General features: G+C 32.9%; 1 protein-coding gene across 1 annotated transcript in view; it reads left to right on the top strand.

Annotated features, from left to right (window-relative positions):
• The window catches only part of LOC126886908 (DNA damage-regulated autophagy modulator protein 2-like), a 199421-nt gene extending 182578 nt beyond the window's left edge, over positions 1-16843 (top strand). Inside the window, exons 5-6 of the mRNA XM_050654060.1 lie at positions 8383-8602; positions 14201-16843. Coding sequence (XP_050510017.1) covers positions 8383-8602; positions 14201-14243 — 263 coding nt within the window. The 3' untranslated portion in view covers positions 14244-16843. The remainder of the gene's footprint in view (positions 1-8382; positions 8603-14200) is intronic.
• The last annotated feature ends 1823 nt before the right edge of the window (positions 16844-18666 follow it).

Raw genomic sequence — 18666 nt, 5'->3', positions numbered from 1 at the left:
AGGGTATTTGGCTCCGAATTCCATCCTACTACATTTATGTACTTGATATTTTCACAATAAGTAGGGAATAGCTTAAGAAACAAAATCTACCCTATATACTATGGCGCTTTTATGTTAAGGCGGTTCCCACCCCTTCAAGGGGGTGGAAAATTTGTTGGTCAAAATAAGCACGGAAGTGGCTAGAGAACCTATTTCTAAGCAAAAACTGGCCTATACTTTTTTTTGAGAACTCAATATTTTTTGAGTTTTGCGTAGTTGAAAATTGGCCATTTTCATTGAAAAATGACACCTTTTCGGACTGATTTTTTGTGAATGCCTTAAAAACTATGCATCGAACTACAAACACTATATAAAACATTTTTTAGATTATAAAGAATAAAGAGATTCGTTCCTTCGTAAATGTTCTGTTTATAATACAAAAAGAGATATGGTAGGTGAAAATAGTTTGTTTTTTGGTGCATGCTCAAATTGGTGTATTCAACTTGAAATAATAGAGGAACGGTATATTTTAGGTGTATAATGCTACCAACACCTTTTGTAGTGTTTGAAAAGGCCTTTAAAACGAGCATCGTTAAATGTCGGTTACATACAAACTAAGCGAGATATGGTGCAAAAAAGATATATGACTAATGTACTTTAAGGAAAAATGAAAAGTATATACATTTAACTCCCCGTCCACAATAATTTACATGCATTGTTTTTCTTTTGCAATACCTTTTAATACAGTGTTATTTCTTCTTTCAAAAAGTTGAATGGGTTTAAAATGAATGGTTGTTGTAAAAATTGTGATCAAATTATAGAATGAATTGTTAAATTTTCTTTAAAATCTTCCTTTTTCTCCATGTAATTCGAAAATAAAAATATTTCACCCCTGAGAAGTGGTGTGACCCGCCCTCATGATAAAAGCGCCATAGTATATAGGATAGACTTTGAATTACAAGCAATCTCTTTGAATTAGGAGATTGGGCTACTCCCAAAATTTCATTAAAATCCATGCAGTAGGATAGAGTTCGGAGATAATATCTTGTTCTTAATCTGGCGCATTGACTGGCGTAATCGAAATAGAATGAAATGCAAATATTGTAAACTATTAATTTCTCAGAAAGATGAACTAATTTGAAATGAAAGTATGACTATAATATTCTATTGATTTATGCAATAATCTATACATCTATACTGTGTCCCCGAAATATGGCATCGAACATTTTCTCAAATACAGGAATTAATGATGCGGAGAACCATAAAATACTTTCAAGTACAGAAGGTGTTTCTAAAATATCAAAATAACGAGTAATTTTGTTATTTTTATAGAATTCCAGTATCTAGTACGATAACGATAATAGATCGGTACGATAAAGTTCTCGGGCGGCCCTTCCGTCCAGCGTTTTTATTACTTATCTCATATAATGAGTAGGACTATGATTCGATACTTAGAACCAAACTATGGGAAGCAGTGGAAGACATCGAAGTTCCACGAATATTAATAAGAGCAATAAAAGCAGTCTACAAGAATAACAAAGAAGCTATCAAAATGGATAATAGAATATGCAGTCCATTTAAGACAATACAGTGAAAACTGCTTAAATCCTTACTAATATGCAGGGTGCTTTTAAATAAGTGCGACAAAATTTAAGGGGTACATGAAAAAATAATGACAGTTTCTCTAAACGTATCTCCGCAAACGCTTCGTTTCCGAGATACAGGCTGTTGAAATTTTTCTTACAAACAGACGATTTTTTATTTAGTGCTCTAAAATCTGTTCAGATATGAACATGGACTTTGATGTGTTTAAGAGGTAATTACAGATATAACTTTGTTATTTTCTATTATCTTGTAAATGGTAGAGAATAAAAATTTGATATTTTGCAGTTGTGTATAATTTTACACACCCTATCAAAATAGCTATCAAAATGACAGTGTTGCCATTTAAGAAAATCAACGATGACGTCATATCTCTAAATTGGGACACCATGTATACATTATAATTGTATGTCAAAAAGGACAATTTGAAATACTAATCGACGGGTCTGAGAATTTTTCAAAAAAAAAACAATTAGTATTTGAGATATTGAATTTATTCCAAATTACAGACTCTCTCTGTATATAATATCCCTGACATATTATACAAGCGCCAGTATTATGTATAATATCCCTGACTATTCATAAATTTGATCTTTGTCAATTTTTTTAAGTATGTATATACATTGTTACCATAAGTGACAGGTAAACTTTTTAGATCGTAAAAAACATTGTAGTCTGCATTAATATTGTATGGGTGATAAAAATTCTTAGTTTGCATTACATTGATACGAGAATTCTTGTTTTTGTCTATCAATCTTTTTTTGAGTTATTGATTCTAATTATAGCTAGCAATAGCTTTCTTATTATTAAAATTATTATTCAATCATGTCTTAGGAATATTGCTCAAAGTTATAAAAAAATAATGAATGTAAAAAATATTTTATTTTTATATCGGCACCCCTCAAAATTTGGCGCCCCTCAAAATTCGGCGCCCCGGGCGGTCGCCCGACTCGCCCGCCCCTTTATCCGGCGCTGTATATATTAGGTCACTATACCTAGTAGAAGCAGAGTTATAGCTAATGAAAAATAGGTTCATATTCGTCAAATCCCAAATCGAATATTTTAACGTGCCATAATTAAAAAAACGAAGCACTTTTTTGGGAAAACTCATTTTATCTTTTTTAAAGTGTTTAAGAAAAAGCCTATTTTTGTTTTTTAAAAAATTTTTAGCTTCAAAAGTAAACAAGTTACGCTCAAAATAAAGTTGGTCCCTTTTTTTGATAAGAAATCGGGGAAATCACCCCCTAATTAGCATTTCAAATGAATTTAATTGTTACCACTTCACAAGTTTTTTACTCGCGTATGTATTGATCATATGACCTGTAAGTTTCATCGGCTCAAAGTCCTTATTTTTGAAAGAGCTGTAGTTAAAAGGGCTTGAACCAGTCACTTATCACGAGTGTATGCAAATTTAGAAACACCGAATCTTAACCAATTTTTGTATTACAGAAAAACAAAAAAATACAAAATAATCAGAAAAGTAAAGCTAACTTTTTTTATTGTTTAAGATTTTTGGTATCTCTAACAATTTTTAAGATATTTGAAAAAAATCATTTTTTTCAAAATTAAAATTTTTACAAATTTTATTTTAAAACCAAATTTTTTCAAAAATAAGCCCTTTGAATCGATGAAACTTCCAGAGCATATAAACACAACATTAGTAAACTAACTTGTGCAGCGGTAACGAGTAATTTCATTTCAGTTGCTAATTGAGGGGTGATCTTCCTGATTTTTTTTTGCCAAAATAAAAGTGACCAACTTTATTTTGAGCGTGACTTGCTTACATTTGATGCTAGAATTTTTTTTTATAAAAATAGAAATAAAGCTTTTTTAAACACTTTAAAAAAGTTGTAAAGTATTTTCCCCAAGAATGCTTCATTATTTGGATATTTCACATTGAATTACATATTCTATTTGAAATTTTTCGAATATGAACCTATTTTTCATTAGCTATAACTATGCTTTTGCTAGGTATAGAGACCAAATATATACACCGTTTTTTCACTTTTTTATATGCTATAGTTTTGTTAACAATATTTTTTTCGACAAGATGCTTACGTTTCAGTTATTTGCGAAAAACCGTCTAAAAACGTGGTTATTTTGTTGAAAAATGAACATATTCACTTGTAAATAACTCGAAAAGTAATGATTTGCTGAAAAACCTCTATAGAACAAAAGTTGCTTAAAATTAGTCAGTTTATCCATTTCGGGACTTATTTTGAACATATATTTTTTTACCCCCGAGATTGGGTGAAAGTCACCCCCAGGGCAAAAGCACACATCGGCACCATATCACTTTTTTTGTGACATGTTAGCTATGCGTATGCCAAATTTCATGTCAATCCAAGCGGTTCTTTAAAATTCACAGCAAAAACCGTGAAAGAACGTACTAAATAACATGATAAAACAAACTTTAGGTTGACTACCCTTTACAGAAAAAATAAGAAAGCATGTGATTGATCTTAAAAAAGAAGCTTGGTCTTCTCTACTATTCGCTGTGTGCAAGTACTTGGAGGAGATACGAGGAAAGAACGATCGCGAGTACCGGAGAAACCTTCCAACTTTTTAACATATTTCTTAAATATTCATATTGTCAAATTGACGTATATTTCTGTCATTGAAGAAAATGGGATTTCGCAAATGCTGTGTTATAAATTGTAAAAATTATATGTTGCTCCATAATATTGATATGATATGCAGTTAAAGTAAATTTAATTAATTATATTTTGCTTGCAGTAGGGGAGACCGGGGCTAGTTGTCACAGGGGTAAATGGTCACAATGCCGATTTTTACCTTATTTGGGAAGTTAACACGCTATGTCATCTACACTCGAAAGGCCTTATTCATCACCAATTCCACACAAAATATTTCAGAGATCGGCCAGTAATTATTTCTCTTATTTGTGTAAATGTGTTTTGGCGTTTCTCATGTAAAATTTTTAGTATTCAGTCATCTCGTTCTGTGAGTGAATTTGTGAAACCAAGGTAAGAAAAATATATTTTAAAGGGTACTGTCAATCTTGTAGACTACGATGTAGGCATATTTTAATATATTTATTCATTTGAATATTTTTGATTTGACATTCAGTTGCGGAAGCTTATGCGGGGCTAGTTGTTACGAATTATACGGGGCAAGTTATCACTGTGACAACTTGCCCCGCAGCATTTAAATATGTTGAAATTATTTTAGAACGTATTAAAATCAAGTTAGGTTGGTGCAGAATACAGGGTAAATCATTTGTGGATTTGTCAAAAGTAAACGTATTTGTGAAAAAGCGATTTAATACCTAGAGGATTAAAACTACTGTTATAGTGTTGCCGTTCTGAGACTATAATCCGTGTTACAAATAACATAATTATTGCTCAGACTCTGCTTTTGTTAGCAGCTCGGTAAAACTTAATATTTTACATACAGTGCTAGTCAAAAGTCCGTATCCCCCCTCGTATCTTTTGAACTCTCTCCTGTCGTTTCCCCATTACTGAGGATCGTGATTTCTTCCAATATTCCTAACAATGTTTCTCCATTGGTCTCTATCTTCAGCTGCTCTAAGAGCTTCGCAGAATGAGTTTCCAGCTGAATGCTTTATTTGGTCAGACCATCTAGTTGGTGATCGTCCTCTTGATCTTCTCCCCGGAACGTTTCCAGAAACAATTAATCTCTCTAAACTGTCGTCACCTCTACGAACCACGTGACCAAAGAATTGCAGAATTCGTTGCAGACATATTGTGGACAGCCTTTTTTTAATATTGAGTTGGTTTAGAATGGAAACGTTTGTCCTATGAGCTGTCCAAGGTATGCGCAGCATTCTTCTCCAGCACCACATCTCAAAGGCATCAATTTTTTGGCGCTCGCATGCGCGAAGAGTCCAAGTCTCTGCTCCGTATAGAAATATTGAGAATACAAGGGCATTCACCAGTCTCATCTTGATATTTTGAGAGAGAGATCTGTCTTTCCAAAGTTTAGTTAGGCGACTCATCGCATTTTTTGCCATACCAATACGTCTCCGAACTTCTGCTTCACAGTTACCATCGTTAGTTATACTAGACCCGAGATAGACAAAGGTGTTCACTATCTGGTATTCCTGTAATATGTTAGTCAGTTGAATAGTGTCAAATCTGTCGACCACCATTATTTTTGTCTTAGCTTTATTGATTTTCAGACCAACTTTATTGCTTTCGTACTCAACTCTTCGCAGAAGATCAAACATTTCTTGCTCATTTGCTGCTATAAGTGTAGTGTCATCAGCAAATCTTAAATTGGAGATTTTTCTACCAGCTACTGTCACTCCACCGGCCCATCCTTCTAAAACCATCCTCATGACATGTTCACCATAAATGTTAAATAAGTCAGGTGACAACACGCATCCTTGTCTAATACCTCTCTCGGTCTTGAATTGGTTTGAGAACTTCTGATCTAGTCGTACTGTCGCTATATTAGACTGGTACAGATTTTTAATAAGTGTCACCAGGTGCATTGGTGCGCCCATTTCTATTAAAATTGACCACAGATTTATCCAGCTGACACAATCAAATGCCTTTTGGTAGTCAACGAAGCATATAATCATGGGTACTTGAAATTCTCTAGACTTTTCAATGAGTTGTCTCAAGTTCAGGATTTGTTCCCTTGTACCTTTACCCTTTACAAACCCCGCTTGTTCCTGAGGTATTTAGTAATGTACATAGGTTTTTAATCTGTTTTTGATGATATGCAACAAGATTTTACTAGCATGTGTTATTAGTGACAGTGTGCGGTAGTTTTCACATCTGGTAGTAGTTCCTTTTTTGTGTAGTGGGATATAAATTGAGGTACACCAATCAGATGGCCATTTTCCTGAATTCCAAACAGCGACACAGATAGAATGGATGATATGTAATCCTTTGTTACCTAGTAACTGTAGTATTTCACATGGTATTGAATCAATGCCTGGGGATTTATTTCTCTTTAGTGATTTAATTGCATCTTTGACTTCAGCGAGTAAGACAGTAGGTTCTCTAGGGTAGTCAGAAGGCCACTGATTTTCTGCTGATACCTCGTTATTTTTATATAGCTCGCCACAGTAGTTTCGCCATGTTTCCAATATTTCATCAGTATCGGTCTTTAAATTACCTTCCTTATCTATTACAGACCACGTTTGAGGTTTAAATTCTCTGGTAAGGAGTTTGATCTTCTGGAACAAGTCCCTCGGTTCATTTCGACAGCCATGTTCCTCTATCTCTCTGCATATTTGAGAGATGTAATCAGCTTTGTCTTTGCGGCACTGTTTTCTGATTTCTCTCGATAACGCTCTGTATTCATCGTTTGTTCCGTATCTACTTTTATGTTCTTTTCTGCGTTGAATCACAGTCTACGTATTATCGGATATCCATGGTTTACGGCCAGTGGAAACCGCTGCCTCACAGTCTTTTGCAGCCTCGATTACCTTATCTTTGAGATAGATCCAAGTGCTCACAGGGTCACTATCTACTTGGTCTAAAGAAAGAGCATCTTCTAGGTTTTGTTGGAAGTCATTGATTTTTGATGGACTTAGAGACATGACTTTTCTCTGGGGTGTTCTTTTGGGGACTTTGAAACGAAGTCGAACGTTCAATACCAGGAGTTGATGATCGCTTTCACAGTCTGCGCCAGGATATGTTTTACAGTTGATGGATGACGACTTCCATCTTGATCTTATTAGGATGTAGTCTATTTGATTCCTTGTTCGTCCATCTGGGCTGCGCCATGTGTATAATCTCCGTGGATGATGTTGATATAACGTGTTTGTAATTGTAAGATGTTGTTCTACACAGAACTCCACTAGACGGTCACCATTCTCATTTCTCTGTCCCAGTCCATTTTTGCCCAGCACTCTTTCAATATTTTCATTAGATGACCCCACTTTGGCGTTAAAATCTCCTAAAATTATGACGAGTTCACTATTCGGAATAGCGCGAACAGTTTCTTCTAGACGACCATAGAACCTGTTGATGCCTTCTTCTTGTGCAGCTGTTGTAGGAGCGTATACCTGGACAAGGTGTAGGGTATTGGTGGATATTCTCATTTTAAGGGATATTATTCTGTCATCAATAGTATTATATCCAATTACGCAGTCGTTAAGTTTAGAGGGTACAATTATTGTCCCCCCTACTGTATTTTAATAATTAATTTTATTTACTACATACCTACAATGTTTACGTTTTAATAACATACTATGCAACCTTCATTGACCTTAAGCTTACTTCTTCTTCTTATTATTTTTTTTTGGGTGATGGCCGTGACAATTATCCTGTAACCAGGACTAATATAATTGGCCAATATAATTAAAAGTGCTAAAAATGTTGCTGAGCTATTAACTTCGCTCTTCCCAACTTCCACCTTAGTCTTGGTTGCTGGATAATGGTCAAGGCCATATCCCAAAAAAATATAAGAAGAAAAAGTAAGATCGAGGTTATGTTATTAAAAGGTAAACAATTGTATATAGTAAATAAAATTAATTATTAGAAGGCAGTACTACAAGCAAAATACAATTAATTAAATTTACTTTTATATATAATAATTGCTTATCATGTCAATATTGTGGAGAAATATATAATTTTTCTTCTTCAATGACAGTAGGTATGAACTATACGTCAATTTGACAATTTCAATTGACAATATGAATTATTTAAGAAAGTTGCAAGATTTCTCCACTATTCGCGCACGATCGTTTCTCGTATCCTTTCCAAGTACTTGCGCACAGCGAATACCTAACTACGACTAAATTTTATTGACTATAAAACTAGTTTGGAGTTACTCTAATATTTCAAATTATTTACTATGTTTTAGGCACTAGTTATCTACATTGGAAGTACGAAGACGGTGGTTATGAATTACATTTAATCAGTTCAGTTACAGAATGGTTATGTGCTGCATCCATAATGACATATGTGATGTTATTTAAGAAAGAATTTGAACATACTGTAGTTCATGAACCGATAATCGATACGGGCTTAATAAAACCAAATAACCAGTTGAAACGAACTGCCAGTAATACAACAACTGAGGAGTTGAGTAAATGAGTAATAAACTGCTTTTAAATTTTAGACTTACTTTTATTAACGCTTAAGCTTTTGTGTTGTGAATAGTTAAGTTAGTGAGAATATTTTTGAGCAATTGTATAGAAGACACCCTGAGTATTTTTAATTGTATATTTATTAGATTTTTGTTTATTTATTATTAGTTTAGTAGAAATCTGTTTATCAGGCATTGGTAGTTACAGTAACAAAGAAACTACTAAAGATTAATTAAAAAATATTAAAATTGATTTCCTCTTACTAAAACCCCAAAAAAGTAATGTTGTTCTGAAGCTATTTTCTTGTGGCATATTTGCAATTAATTAGTTTTGATGGGAAATAAGCCACAATTTTACAAAAAAAATGATTTTAATAACTTTTTTTTAATATTTTTTTTACTAAGCAACAACATTTTTGTTTAATTCATTAATATTTTTTGTATTTTGACAACGGCACCGGATTTGAACGTCGACACGTTAATAAAATCATTTTTTTAGTAAAATTGTGGCTTATTTCCCATCAAAACTAGTTAATCCCAAAAAAGTATAAAATGAACTATATTTATTTATTCAATTACTATTCAACTTTTAATAACATTTGCTTTATGGTTCTTTTTTTTTCACGTGCTTTATCAGAATTATTTGACGTTGGCGATTACCATTACGAAGGCTTCTTGATGCTCTGCAATATGGATTAAATGTCCTGCATTTAATATCTGAGTCCATTCACGAATGTTTTTTAATAACCTAGAAACTTGTTTTCTTCTTTAAAATTTATGCTAGAACTTTTCCGGGTTTAATTCAAAAACTGTTAAAATTAGTATAACTATTTTAGACAGTTACCAAGTTTTTTGAAGCTCTACAAAATAGTGCATTAATTCTGGAAAAAATATTAAAAAAATATATTTTTTGTTGAGTTGTGACACTATACAGATAAAATAACGAAAAATTTACGAAATATTATTTATCAAAAGTGGCTCTTGAAGTACATAATAGAATATCATTATTATTATCAACCTTTTCACTGCGGCTAGTTATAAAAGTAGTATGGTCTCTGGTACGGCTGTTTCATGACTGTGCTGATCAATCCGGTTGCCGCAGTCACTCGATGTATTACTATGGCGTATAAATACGGTTCGCGCATGCAGTGTATCAATACAGTGTATTCAGGACTGTATTTGCAATTTTGTAGAAGTAATTGTTAATTTGTTGCTGTTAGATTCTTGAAAATTAATCATTTGTCGACGTTACAGACCTTGTTCAACTGTTTGTAATTTTGTTTTTGAAGATTTTTCCGACTTTTAGTGGGAGTGGCGAAACTGGATATATTTATGTTCTGCAATCATTTGAATTCTTAAACTAAAATGATATAAGTTGATAAACACTATCCTACATATATATGGCGAATGGGAATCCTAAGATTTTACAAGTAAATCCTCCAGAATGCGTGCCTGTATAAAAAGGTGCGAATTTGTACGGCTCCCGCAGTATATAAGTATAAAATTTTTACATGTATTGTAAATTTTGATATAGTGTGCCTAACTCTCTTCTATAGGCAACATACAATACGCAAACAATATCTGATTCATACGGTTGTCGCAGCGAATGCCGAAAAAGGTTACGCGTATTTATCCGGTTCCTTGTACGGGCACGAAATTATTTTACGTATATGTCCGGTTCCCGCAGTAAAAAGGTTAACAGACTTATACTTTTTAACGATAACTTTAAATACAAGTAACAACATTAAACAAAAAAAAAACTGCAAAAAGAAAGATAAATAAGTGATAAATGTGTCACTTTTCTTGAGCACATACGCAGATGGTTTTGAATAAAGTAATCACATATTCGTTGGTTTGGAAGAAGAATGTCACAACTCAGAAATTGCCATTTTTGAAGTTTACCCTCTAGCCAACTCTAAATGTTAAACTTTATTAAGGAGAAAATTGTCAGAAGTTGCACTCATATAATTTCCGCTAGATGGTGACTTATGACAGTTTGACTTTGTCAAACCCATGCATTACATTTTATGGAAGAGCGGCGCAATATAGTTGTGTTTCAGTTGTTGTGGAAGTTACCACGTGTTTTTTGGAGAACAGTGTTACAAGTTAAAAAAGGATCGTATTTTTTGGGATTTTGTGTTGAATATTTAATACAAGACAGTTACATTTCGTCTTAGGAAAGTATTTCTATGTGCGTTTATATAGAATTATTATGAGCAATACAGTAACATTTCGGACAAATTTCGGGAAAAACTGTTCCAAATGCTAATACAGGTAGAAAGGTGAGAACCAGAAAGGTCCTTCTATTTATATTTAAATGATAATAATGGGCTCTTTAATATTGTAAAAGATTTTACCTTACCTCTTATTTTTTACCTTACAAAAATTTTAATGAAAACTAGCACATTAAAATTTTAAAACGTCGCTCCTGAAAATTAGAACTTTTTGACTTGTGACAGTGTTTTTCCAAACCAACGATATACTGTCTTAACTTGACAAATGGTGATTTGTACAGATCTTAGATGGACAAATGCCTTGCACAAGTCGATATGTGACATTGTCTATGTTCGGTACACCTTTGATTTTGGTTAATCATATATTAACTCTAATGTCATCTAACTACAAATGTTTGAACTATAAACGTAACACTTTTTGAGATAAGCTTTTGTAGTTTTAAAACTGTTATTGCAATAAAACCGTTTTTATTTATCTTTTGAACTATGACACTATTTGAGCGGAGGTGCGATGTGTTTCATATAAGTACATAAAGCTGGCTAGTTGTTAAAGTAGTTAATTTTTTTATTATCCAATATAAGCGAATGAATCAAACAGAATATTAATAAAACAAATCCTTACTTATCCTAAATATATGCAATACCCACTGCTTTTCTACGCGTCAAAACACAGCAGTACGGATTTTAAAGCAACGATTGGATTGAGATGTGGTATACACATAACTATCATGCCAAAGAAAAAAGTGATAGTGTGCCGATTTGTGCTTTTGACCTGGGGGTTAGAACCACCCCTACTCTGGTCCGAAAATGGATAAACCGGCTAATTCTAAGCAACTTGTGTTCTGTAGAATTTTTTCAATAAGTCAATACTTCTCGAGTTATTAGCGAGTAAATACCTATGTTCATTTTTCTACAAAAAAAAAAACACATTTTAGACGGTTTTTCGCAAATAACTCAAAAAGTAAATAGTTTATAGAAAAAAAATATTCTTAGCAAAAATACAACTTATAAAACAGTGAAAAAAGAGGTGTATATAAAAAATCAGTAGACCCAGTAAAAGCAGAGTTGTAGCTAATAAAAAGTAAGTATGTTATTATTTGTCCATTTCCAAATCGAAAATTTTAACGTGCAAAAAATTAAACAATTTTCGGGGAACACATATCATATTTCTATAACACTATTTTAAAGTGTTTAAAAAAGCTATACCTTTGTTTTGTTCTAATCAAAGGCAAGCAAAGGCTCAAAAAAGTTGAACCTTTTTTTTTTGGTAAACAAAATTTATAAAATCGTGAAAATCACCCCTAATTAGCATTCCAAATGAAATTAATCTTTACTGCTTCACAAGTTACTTTACTTATGTATTGCTTATATGATTTGTAAGTTGCATCGCTTCAAAGTGTTTATTTTTGAAAGAAATTGGTTTTAAAGTAAACATTTTTATGGTTGCCAAAAAGATGCATTTTTTCAAAATAACTTAAAAATTATTAGTGATACCAAAAATCTTAAACAATAAAAAATGTAGGTTTTGCTTTTCTGAATATGTTTTTTCTGAATATGGATTTTTTGTTTTTCTGTAAGACAAAAATTGGCTAAAATATGGCTGTTCAAAATTTGCGTACACTCGTGATTAGTGATTAATTCAAGCCCTTTCCAAAATAAGCACTTTGAATCGATGAAATTTACAGCTAATAATATAAACAACACATAATACCTAAGTAAAGTAACTTATGAAGCGGTAACGATTAATTTCATTTGACATACTAATAAGGAGGTGCTTTTCACCATTTTTAAACCAAGAAAAAAGGGACTAACTTTATTTTGAGCGTAACGTGTTTACTTTTGACGCTACAAAAAACGAAAATAAAGCTTTTAACACATTAAAAAAGTTGGGATGGTGAATACCCGAAAAGTGCTTCATTATTTCACGGTCAAATATTCGATTTGGAATGTGACGACCAAGTACTTATTTTTCATGAGCTACAACTTTGCTTTTATTGGGTCAATAAACTTCGTGAATACCTACACAATTTTTTTGTTTTTTTATAAACTAGGTACATTTTTTGCTAAGAATATTTTTTACTATAAAATACTTAGTTTTTGAGATATTTGCGACAAACCACCTGAAAACCAGTTTTTTTTTGTTGAAAAATAAACATTTTAACTCGCAAATAACTTGGAAATGGATAAATTAGTCAATTTATCGATTTCAACACTTATTTGAAACGTATGTTTTTTCACCCCCGAGAAGGGGTGACTGTAATCCCCCAAGTAAAAGCAACCAATGGCACAAACCCAACTTTGAAGTAAGTAGAACCTAAATCCAAATTTTCATGCAATTCTGTGGTGACACTGAAAATTACCTGGCATCGCCGTTGTTTACGTTCATTTACTGGACTAATTTATTTTAAATGATACACAGTGTACGAAATGTTGTGAAACAGTGCCAAAGCTGTAGAACAGTAGGTTGTAGTAAGTTGTAGTACAGTAGGTTTTGGCCAATTAAATTTAAGAATTAAGTATTGAAAATATAATTGACCCATTTGTGGGAGCTGAAGAAATCGATATAACTGTGGGAGCTGAAGAATACTATCTTATTGCTATGGTGAAAACCTTGCTTGATGATAAATAGGAACCATAAGTAACAACAGTAAATCTGCTCCTTTTGAACCTTTAGGGAACCATTGGAATAGTAAAAAAAGATCAAAATATGTAGCGGACGTGGATATTTATATTTATTTCTCAGTTTTATACAGAAAAATATTAACATATAAAAACATTTCATACACCGCTTGTATTGTTCAATCAAAAAAGCTTTAATAAATTGTTCATAGCATACATTTGGTAATGAACTGTTCTCAAGACTTTTGCTTCTTCTTCTACGGCACCACAGTCCAAATTGAGCCTGGGCCTCCTTTATTTTTTGCCTCCACCCTTGTTTGTCTGTGGCTGCTCTTCTCCACACGCGGACTCCTAAAAGTGCTTGTGCGTCGCTGCTTACTATATCTTCCCATCGCTTTCTTGGCTTTCCAACCGGTCTCTTTCCCTGCATTCTAGCGTTCGGTGTTCTTTTTGGTAGCCTTTCCTTCTCCCATTCTTATCACATATCCGGCCCATTGCAATCTTTGTATTCTAATGAAGTCTGACAGGGGTGTTTCCTTATAAAGTTGATAAAGCTCGTTGTTGTATCGAATTCTAAAGATTCCGTTTTCCCTCACCGTTCCTAGTATTCTCCTCAGTACTTTCCTTTGAGAACCCATGCTTCACTGCTGTTCTCAAGACTACTTGGAATAATTAGGGCTCTGCTACATTTGGTTTATTTTTAGCTTTAATTTCGATTTACCACAATACTACCTTTTTAGGAAAAAAGTCAATAGGCGTAAGAAACCAATTCGCAAAGATTAAAATGGATAGCCTTGGGATGATGTAAAAAATTACAAATGAAATTCTGTAAAAATGCAATACCTAGAAGTCTATAGAAAGGAAGATTTTGTAGGATTAGTTTAGATAGTAATGCATATTTCATTTAAATTATGGTCTGTTAATTCTTAGCTGCTTACTACTTAGTTCAATGCCATTTAAAAAATTAATTTTATATGACTCTCTCATCAGTCATAATATATTACGGTATCAAATATAATAAGTCATACACTGATTATTTTAACAGACGGGTGGCAACAGTAAACACGATTAAACCAAGCGGAGACTACGAACTTATATGAATAAAAAAGGTATTTCAAATGTAACAAAGTTACTTATGTTTATGCATTGACTCCGACTTTGATGTTAAGAGACTTAGTTAAAATGTACGAGTATTGTTCCTAGATCTACCAACTAGCTAACTAGTGCAGTAACTGATGATTTTCTCCTCCGATTTCGTTGAACCTTCATTAATTTTCATGAAAATTGGTTAGTAGTTAGAGGATACCTCAAGGAACAAAGATGACATGACGCCAACTTGCGCTTTTACCCTGAGGGTGGATGCCACCCCTTCCCGGGGGTGAAAATTACTTTGTTAAAAATAATACCACCAATCGATAGAGGGACAAATTATAAGCAAAATTTATGATATAAAGTTATTAATATAAATCAATACTTTTTGAATTATTAAAGATCAAATATTTTATTTTTTTCGTAAAGAAATGCATGTTTTAAAGCTGTTTTTCACGTATAACTCAAACACTATAAGCTTTTACAGAAAAATTACTATTACCAAAATTGAAGATAATAAAAAATTTAATACACTCCTCACTTGAAGAACTAAACTAATGTTAATTCAAGGTGAGTTATGGGTAATTTAATGTATATTTTTTTGACGAATACTCAAATCTAAGTACATCTTCAATCTTAAATAACGGGAAAACTATGCCTTTTATAAAATATACCTGTTAAACACTTGTCAAAGTACTTCGGCATAACTGTCAAATCAGCTTCAGAAGAAGTTAATAGCATTAAAATTAAGCAAGTTTTGATGAAAATAAGAAAAGCCTTTTTAATTTTTAGGAAAAAGTGAAAAATAAAACATACGCCATTTCCACAAAAATTAAAATTTATAGTAATCCTTACTCTAATTTCTTTATATTAGCATAAGTAATGATTTCAACAATTTTGATCTGTTTAGAATGCATATTTTTGAAAAAAGGTGTAATTAAAAAAATCAGAATTTTTAAAATTATCGTAATTTTCATTTTTTTTATAATAACTCCAAAAATACTCAATATACGTAAAAAATTATACATTTCCAAATTTTAATTTTTTTCTGTATTTTTTTACCAGTTTTAATGTTTTACCAGTTTTACTATTTTTGTAGGGTAAACAATAACCGAGATAGAAACGTTTAAAGTTTTACCAGTTTTACTATTTTTGTAGGGTAAAAAATAACTGAGAAAGAAACGTTTAAAGTTTAAATTTTGCTGCGAGAACCATGTAACCGGGACCATTTAACCTTTTATTTTTTATAAAAGTAAAGGGTTTTTAAGATTAAATTCAACGCGGTTTAATAGCCATTGGAATTAAGTTTCAAATGGTTTTCAGGTGAACCTGATATCTTAAAAATTAACGGAGTTATTTTAAAAAAACACAATAACATTTTTTGGAAAAATTTTTAAAAGATAAATTTTGAAAAACTTTTGGAGCATAAATTTTAATGCAATCAACTTGTTCGGGGGCTCAGTTGATAGATATTTCTAAGTAATTTGACAAATGTTTAATAAGTTTATGTTATAAAATGCATCGTTTTCCCTTTATTTAAGCTTGAATACTTAGATTTGTGTACTCGCCGAAAAAAAAATATACGTTCAATTACCTATAACTCACTTTTAGTTAACACTAAAAGGTTTTTCTAAAAAGGAGTTTATTTCATTTTTTATTAGCTTCAAGTTTGGTAATAGTAACTTTTTTGTTAAAACTTACAGTTTTTGAGTTATTTATCAAAATTTGATTAAAAACATGCATTTTTCTTACGAATACCTAATTAAAATATTTGATCTTTAATAACTCAAAGAGTTTTGATTTATTTTAATAACTTTATATAACAAATTTTGCTTAGAATTTGTCCCTCTATCGAAGCATGGGGTTATTTTTAAGAAAATAATTTTCACTCCCGAGAAGGGGCGGCATCCACCCCCAGGGTAAAAGCACAAGTTGGCACCATGTCAACTTTTTTCCTTTAATCACTCACCAATTTTCATGCAAATCGGTGGAGGTTAAACGAAATCTGAGGTAATAGCTCATATCCACCTTCAGTGACTGCACTAAACCTATTTTTTATAATTTTCAGGACTTTTGTAATTTTATAGTATTTTTTGCTATTGTTCATACGGATATTTCTTAGTAAGAGTCATTACCCTAATTATTTTATTATTACCTTTTTTAATTAGTATAGTTCAGAAAGCATTTATTTGTCGTTATGTAAATTTGTTTTTGTAGGGAATTGTTAAAGGTTATAATTTGTTAGTTTTTTCTAGATTTTTAATGTTTTCTTAATAAATTGATTTAATCAAAAATTACATCACGTTTTATTATGTAATGTTTTTATAGTTCTAGAACTTTATGGAAAACTGGTTTTATGTTTAACTAGTTTATGTATGTATATGGGTATCTTGGATCAATGATTAACTCCACAAATGATTACTTCCAGGAAATCAAAATCAGAATAAAGAAGCCTATAGTAAATTTTAACAAAATGAGAAAAGTACTACGTGCTACGTTTTCTCAACTTTTGCTTTATAGAATGGTTGCTTGAACCTTGAATGCGGCATCAATAAAAAACCTAGAATCATTCGAGCTGTGGATGTATAGAAAAATTGAGGGGGATAGAAGTAAAACGGTTTAAGTGCACTTTTTAAAATTTTACTCTAAGTACAGATTCGCATACTTAAATGGTATTAGAGCTTGGCGGTAAAACGATTTAAGCATATTTCGCCCTACAGTCGCCATCTATCGCCATTACATTTAGTTCACTGAAAACAATTGCAGTTGGCTTTGGTAGTAAACAGGTTTAACCATGCGCTTGAACCGTTTTACCACAAAACTATTTTTAGTACTCTGTAAAAACAAATAGTAATAAACTGGTTTAAGTGCGCTTGAACCATTTTACCACAAATTTCAGGTAGGTACAGACTTATTTTTGATCATGAAATATCTTACTTTCCCAATGTCTATTTCTATCAAGGCGCTTATCATTAAATCATATTCAAGATCATAAAATCGATCTCGTTCCTAATATTTATATTCGGGCTCTTTCACTTTCATTAGTGAAAATATGCGATCAAAAGTCCACCCCCTTCACTCCACAAGCTGGAGTTCCCCAGGGTTCAGTCCTAGCGCCGCTGTTGTACATCATCTACAACAGCGACATCACTAACCAAAATATCCCAGGTGCTCGGCTGTTTCTCTATGCAGACGACACGACTCTGCTCTCAACTACCTCTCGATACAACCCAAGACTCCTCTTCAGAAGAGCACAGGCTCTGTTGGACGGTGTCGGCGAATGGTGTTGTAAGTGGAGAGTCACGCTCAACGCGAACAAAACAACAACAATTGTGTTTCGCGCCCCTACTGTGTCAAATAGAATCATTCGCAATGAAGACGACCAATATCCTCTGAGTTTGTTGGGAGAAAGGCTTGTTGTTAGCCCGACTGTGAACTATTTGGGAGTACTGTTTACCAGGACTCTCAACTGGGACGCAGATCTAAAGGCAACTTTAGATAGGGTAAGGAACAGGGCCAGACTTCTCAACGCTCTCTCGGGAAAAATTGGCAAGACACACAAGAAGACTCTCATTCACACTTACAAGACCTTTATTCGACCCGTCATGGAGTACAAATCATGTATCTACTCTCTTTGCTCAAGACAAAAACAAGAGAGGTTGTTGAGGACGGAGCGCAGAGTCTTGCGTAGATGTAACTATGAGCACTGGCGATATCCCTCAAACGAAATCCATAACATCTCGAACATCCCCAAAATCACCGAGAGAATAAACTCTCTGAACAGGAACTTCACAATCAAAGTAATCAACGGCCCCCCTTCCGACACACAAGAATCTCTCAAATGTTCCTGTTCATCTTCCGGCCACGTACTCTACCGAAAGCCCAAACGCAAAAAGATTCACGTACCGTCTGCTCTAATGCAAACATGCATTGACGAACTCCCGGTAGAGTACGAAAACATCCTTGAGGCTACCCCGTTAGCCTTCCGTACCCACCTCTAACATTTCCTCTTCCTTACCCCGAACAGGGAGAAGTTGGTTTTTTGCGGTTTCCCAACTTCATTGCACAATTATACCTGTTCGTCCCAAGAAAATAGCCGCAACTATTTTCTCCACTC

The sequence above is a fragment of the Diabrotica virgifera genome, chromosome 6 (genome assembly GCF_917563875.1).
Source record: "Diabrotica virgifera virgifera chromosome 6, PGI_DIABVI_V3a".
In the NCBI taxonomy this organism is placed as follows: Eukaryota; Metazoa; Arthropoda; class Insecta; order Coleoptera; family Chrysomelidae; genus Diabrotica; species Diabrotica virgifera.
The sequence above is the reverse complement of the archived record's forward strand: the minus strand, read 5'-3'. Positions and strand labels throughout refer to the sequence as shown.